At 34.7% G+C, this 6,623-nt stretch overlaps 1 protein-coding gene across 8 annotated transcripts in view; it reads left to right on the plus strand.

The window, feature by feature from the left end:
• Positions 1 to 6,358, plus strand: part of PRKAA1 (protein kinase AMP-activated catalytic subunit alpha 1) — a 28,559-nt gene extending 22,201 nt beyond the window's left edge. For all 8 annotated transcript variants that reach the window (XM_061393646.1, XM_061393645.1, XM_061393648.1 and 5 more), the window contains 3 exons: positions 1,136 to 1,622; positions 1,733 to 1,859; positions 3,381 to 6,358. In XM_061393646.1, the coding sequence (XP_061249630.1) occupies positions 1,136 to 1,622; positions 1,733 to 1,859; positions 3,381 to 3,625 (859 nt within the window). In that variant the 3' untranslated portion in view covers positions 3,626 to 6,358. The remainder of the gene's footprint in view (positions 1 to 1,135; positions 1,623 to 1,732; positions 1,860 to 3,380) is intronic.
• Positions 6,359 to 6,623: the final 265 nt, after the last annotated feature.

Below are 6,623 nucleotides of genomic sequence, written 5' to 3' on the forward strand. Positions count from 1 at the left end.
GACTAGTAAAGAAAAAAATATTAGGGCAATGAAGAAGAAAGTGCATATGTAGAACTTAAAGTTTGATTGCTAAAATAGATATACAATAAGGACCTACGTTATAAGCACAGGGGACCCTATTCAATACTGTGTAATGACCTATCTGGGGAAAGAGTCTAGGAAAGAGTGGATATATGTATAACTGATTCACTGTGCTGTACAGCAGAAAGTAACACAACATTGTAAACCAACTATACTCCAGTAAAAAAAAAAGCTTAATTCCTTCCCATTTAGTCCATATTCTGCAGACTGAAAAAGAGAACGAATGGCAGGTCATGACTTTACTGCTAGAGGGAAAGGACTGATCCATCTCTAAAATTTATATTTCAGAATGTCTTAGTTAGAGGTGGTTTTTCTTGTGTTTTACATATTTTTTTCCAATTTAAATGAAATATGTGACAATTGGAAAAGACTTAGAAAACACCAAAAACATTAGAGAATTTAAATGATCTTTAATTCCAATACCCAGAAGATAATCTTTGTTCTTTGGGGTGTTTCCTCTCAATATTTTTAGTTTTAGCATATTTTTATATAATTCAAGTCAAAAAAATCCCTTTATATATAAAATTAGGAAATCCTTAGTTCCTTCGTTAATATAAGGGGATATTATTATTATCTTATTGGAGTTGTTTGAAAATGAGATGAGATAACAGATATGAAGCGTTCAGCCTAAAATCTACCACATAGTAAGCATTCAATGAGTTAAAGCTGTCTATTTTTGTTATATATTTTTTTCACTTAACATTATATCCCAAGAGGAAGCCACAGACTAATTTTGTTCTTTTCTGAGCTGGAAATAAGATGGTCTTTACCACTAGCATGTCATTGCCATTTGTTCCAAAAATTTAAAGTTTAGACACTTCTTCCTGGTTGCTCCAGCAGTGTTGTCTCCCTCTTACTATCAAAGTAAGGCTGGAGCATTTCTGTTATACAATGAAACATGAGCCAAAAGAGAAAAATCTGTTTAAAAAAAATGATGACACAGTATGAATATAAATATAAATGATAATACTGTATGAGTATAAATTCCCCCAAACAGTTACTTTCAGTCTCATCTCTCCTTCAAACCCTTCTGACAGCTACCATTTTCTCTCAGGGAACATGAATGGTTTAAACAGGACCTTCCAAAATATCTCTTTCCTGAGGATCCATCATATAGCTCAACCATGATTGATGATGAAGCCTTAAAAGAAGTATGTGAAAAATTTGAATGCTCAGAGGAGGAGGTTCTCAGCTGCCTTTATAACAGAAATCACCAGGACCCTTTGGCAGTTGCCTACCACCTCATAATAGATAACAGGAGGATAATGAACGAGGCCAAAGATTTTTACTTGGCAACGAGCCCACCAGATTCGTTTCTCGACGATCACCACTTGACTCGGCCCCATCCTGAAAGAGTACCATTCTTGGTTGCTGAAACTCCCAGGGCGCGCCATACCCTCGATGAATTAAATCCACAGAAATCCAAACACCAAGGTGTAAGGAAAGCAAAATGGCATTTGGGAATTAGAAGTCAAAGTCGGCCAAATGATATCATGGCAGAAGTTTGTAGAGCAATTAAACAGCTGGATTATGAATGGAAGGTAAGAAAGAAAAAGCATTCTGAATATTAGCACATTTGACAAACCTGTAGTCTACCATGTTTTATAGAAGAATTCCTTTTCACTTTGTTTTTGTCCATACCATGCACTAGGTTGTAAACCCATATTATTTGCGTGTTCGGAGGAAGAATCCTGTGACAAGTACATACTCCAAAATGAGTCTGCAGTTATACCAAGTGGATAGTAGAACGTATTTATTGGATTTCCGAAGTATTGATGGTATGTACACACAGAACAACGTAGACAACATATTAGACCTTGTTACTTAATTTGGCATTTTAGTAAATCTTTGAGTCTTTTGAAGCTTCTTGAATTGTACTTCGTAATTCAGTAGCAAAAGAACATAAAAGCACCTTTTAGATTTGAATATTTGAGAATCTAGGAAATAGTTTATTGTCCTTTTAAGACTATCTTCTAAAATCCTTAAAGCCTTATATAGCTTTATCCTAAAGTGATAGTTTGTTACATTTTTGTTTCTTGTAGTTCATTTTGGTAAGATGAAATGCTTTATTTAGGATAAATGTTGACTTTGCTGTTAAAGTCAATAGCATTAAACTTAAAAAATAAAATTAAGTACAGCACAGTGCTTCCCTGGTGGCTCAGAGGTAAAGAATCCACCTGTCAATGCAGGGTTATTTCCCTGGGTCAGGAAGATCCCCTGGAGAAGGAAATGGCAACCCATTCCAGCATTCTTGCCTGGGAAATCCCATGGACAGAGAAGCCTGCCGGGCTACAGTCCATGGGGTCACAAAGAGTTGGATGTGACTAAGCATGCATGCACACAGCTGTGTATATATAAATGTTCTCTCACAGACAGAATCTTTAACTAAGTAGACGTGTTTATGGCTATTCTTCATTGACCAAGTCAATTAAGATATGTTGCCACTTTTGTTCACTTAGGAGATTTACCCATGGCTTTGTCTTCTTTATAAACTCCAAGATAGTACCTATAGTATCAGAAAGACACAGCTTTAAGCTATGATGTGTTGGCCAAACCTGTGTGTCTGTTTATGTCCAGATGGTAGTAACAACACAGTTTGAGATACAGAATGGGTTTAACTTTTTTTCCATTGTATTTGGATTAAATTTGTCACCTTAGGTTTTTTAGTACCAGGGTTTACCAACTGAATGACCACTTACTGTTGTGTTCCTAATTTTAGTTTTTCCTTGATTTTTTTCATTGGAATTGTTGCTCTTTTATAAGATCTTAAATATGAAGACAAAGTAAGAGCACTGAGATGAGCGTTAGTAGACTTAATTTCAAGATTTACCTCTCTGTTCACTTGTTACCTTAAGTCACTTGTTAAGCAAGTCACTTAACTGTTAGGGGTTTATGCTTTCTTATCAATAAAGCAATGAGTTAGGTGAGATGATTTCCAAGATTCAAATTTTAAGTGCATTTATTTTATTATTGTAATATAGAAAGGTTGACTTTTGTTGCTAGTGAATGATGTTTATTAAGCCTCATTATTATGTCATTGACCTCTTAATCCTGGATTGCAAGACTGATGAGTAGCCAAATATGTACGCAATCTTAATAAGTCATCAGGGGACTACATTACTGTGTGTAAAAGAGGCAAGTGGCATGACACAGATTCATTGCCTCTGTTATAGGGAGTATTCAAAACAAACATGCTCTTGATAGCTGGTCTCACTTAAAGAAGCAAATTAAATACTGTTAAAATTTTGGGAAGGGTGTCATGGATTAGAATAAATTGAATTTTTTTTTTTTTTACCCAGATGAAATTACTGAAGCCAAATCAGGGACTGCTACGCCACAGAGATCGGGCTCAGTTAGCAACTATCGAGCTTGCCAAAGGAATGATTCAGATGCTGAGGCTCAAGGAAAATCCTCAGAAGCTTCTCTTACCTCATCTGTAACCTCACTTGACTCTTCTCCTGTTGAATTAACTCCAAGACCTGGAAGTCACACAATAGAATTTTTTGAGATGTGCGCGAATCTAATTAAAATTCTTGCACAGTAAACCTAAAACTTTGCTTATTTCTTTGATAGCAATAAGCATGCATAATAAATCATAGCCAAATGCTTCCATGTATAATCAAGTTATACGTAATTATAACTGAGGGTTGGCCTTTTGGAATGCAGTTTGCACAGAGGTTGAAACATGATTAATAGTTAAAAGCATAATGTGCAAAAATGAATTAAGACAATTTTGTTCATTGTTCAGTAGGCATATAGAATAATATACTATGCGCAATGAATTATAGGTCTCTCAGGCTCACTTGATTTTTTGGCTATTTTATATTTAGTGTATACAGGGCTTTGTAGAATATTAATTTACCATAAAGGCCTTCATATGTTAATTACATGTTGATGTGTTATATATTTGCTTCAAAGATTTATTCAATAAATATTTGCCTAGAGACTTCCCTGGCAGTCCAGTGGTTAAGACTCTGTGCTTCCAACGTAGGGAGGTGCAGGTTCGATCCCTGGTGGGGGAACTCAGATCCCTCATGCCGCATGGTGTGGCCAAAAGGAATAAGGAAATAAATATTTGACTAGAATCCCCAGAGACTTTTAGAGGTGATTTTGTTTTCTGGGCTCCGTAATTTAGCAAGTATTTTCAACATTAGGGACAGCCTGGATGATTCTTCCATATCCTCTCCTTAATATTCTATAGTATATGGTAACTCACATTAAAGATACCTGACACAGTTAAATTTTTTTCTTTTAGTTTGGTAAGTGCAAAAACATACAGAACTTATATATTCAGACACTCCAGGCATTAATTTTAATTCTACAATTTGCCCCACTATATTCTGTATATAAATTGCTCTTTTTGTCACAAGAGCTGCATTGCATATACTGTAAATAAATCATTGGTTAGTTTGACATTTGACAGAGTCCTCTCTCCTAATCATGTCAGTCAGTATTAAATGTATGCAGGAATGTCTGGTCATTCAATCATGTACCTTTTAAATTGATTCAGTGCATAGGACATGTCTTACAAACTGTTAACTGCTTAAACAGGATTTTTTCTCCTAAATTTCATTATGGCCATTTTTTAGAAGAAAAATTGAAAGGCTGTAAGATGATCACATGTGTTATCTACCACTTAGATTCAATACTTGTTAACATTTTGCCATATTTATCTATATATCTGTATGTAGATACAGTTATATATATGTGTGTATATGTATGTGTGTATATATGCTTTTTTCCCCTGAACAATTTTGACATTGCAGATAGACTCATCACTCCTCAAAACTTAAAGCATCTCCTAAAAAATAATGACATTCTCCTAAAAAACCATACTACTATTCTCTAATACCGTCTAATCATGCATATTTAGACTTCCCTCATTGTCATACAAATTTATTTCAAACCAGGCTCCAACTAAAGTTTACACATTGCATTTGGTTGTCTCTTAGCTATTACCTTATTGTTTTGATAAAATATGGAACAAATCAGTTCTAACTAGTCACATTTGCTTTGGATTTTCATTACTTAAAGTAGCATTATGGGAACTTCCCAAAGTTGCTTAATCCTCATAAGAACTCAGATTTATAATTTCTTTTTCTTGCTCTTAGTGTAATGCATTACATACTAGGTGTAAGAAAAAATTTAGCCACCTCAGATAAAATTTGTGTCATGTGTAGGCTAATAAAAAAATACTGTCATTCATAATTGCCTTATATTTTAACTTGCAAGTTTTTTTGGTATTCTCTTTCCATTGCAACAGAACTCTTCCCCCACCCCCACCCCCCTTTTTAAGACTCTTGGTATTGTAGTATTGTTTTTGGCACCGATGTGACTTGATAATAATGCTCTCAAATGTCATGATCGCTTGTATAGTTGTAGATGTAGCTCCAGCATCCCTAGAAACATGCACTGAATTCAGGAGAAAACCTTGCTTCCTTCTGTCCAGGGCTTATTCTATTCAACTTAGAATCGGAAAGCTGTATAAAATGATAGGAGTTCCATTTAAATATAAGTTCAAACTGTATTTATAACTTGTATGTGGCCCTCTGTTTTGGAGATACTGTCTTCATGTAGGCTCTCTTACGTGCAGCATTATGTTCCTAATGTTAAGAACAGAAGACTGTATTTTTAAAGCTACAGATTTGTATATAGAGCTAAGACGTAATGTCTCTGACCTGTTGTGGGGAGTGGGGAACAAAAAGAGGAACCAATTAAATAGGACCTTCTAAAAATTGTTAATTTTGTAAACGGCTTCTTTTTAAGTTATTGTGATTCCTTTAAGTTACTGAGTTTTATTTTGGATACTTAAATATTGCACTTGTTCAAATAATATGATAAATACACAGACTATTGGAAGTAGGTTCTTTTTAAGCTGGGATATTTGAAATGACAACTTTTAGTTGAGAATGTCAAGGTTTCATCACAGTTTCCACAAATTTACTGTTGTTTGCAAATTCTTACTAATTGAAGATGTAAGGGAGTCAATGCAAATGATTTTTAATCTTTTTTTATTATCTTTTCAGCAATTTATATTTTTTGTGATTTTATGCAACCACATTTTTACTTTGTCTTGACAACTGAAAGATGTATAAGGCATTTGCCAGAAATGTACTGTACACAGTTTTAAATAACAGATTTTACTGATATGTAAAATTTTTGCCATTAAAATAAATGATTTCTCACTGAGAGGAACTTTTCTACCAGGTTGGGGGACTGGGGAGCTTAATATATCTAATTTAAGGTAATTTCACTGAAATAAACTCCATTGCTTTTACTTCGATTATATTTTTTCTTTGGATGGCTTTGTAGTTTTTCAGAGTTTTAAATCATTTTATACAGAAAATCCTGACCTCTCACCTGGCCACCTACCCCCACCTCCCCTTTTGGCCTTTCAGTGATACCATTCACACTGAATGATTGGTGGACTATGGGTGGATGGAGAACTCCATGCACCTTTGGGATGTGCTTTACATCTTTTCCCCTTAACTCCTTCCGAGTCCCCCCATCCATAACAGAAATCCTATTTTCATTGTGAGTTT

The sequence above is a fragment of the Bos javanicus genome, chromosome 20, assembly GCF_032452875.1.
Source record: "Bos javanicus breed banteng chromosome 20, ARS-OSU_banteng_1.0, whole genome shotgun sequence".
Classification (NCBI taxonomy): domain Eukaryota; kingdom Metazoa; phylum Chordata; class Mammalia; order Artiodactyla; family Bovidae; genus Bos; species Bos javanicus.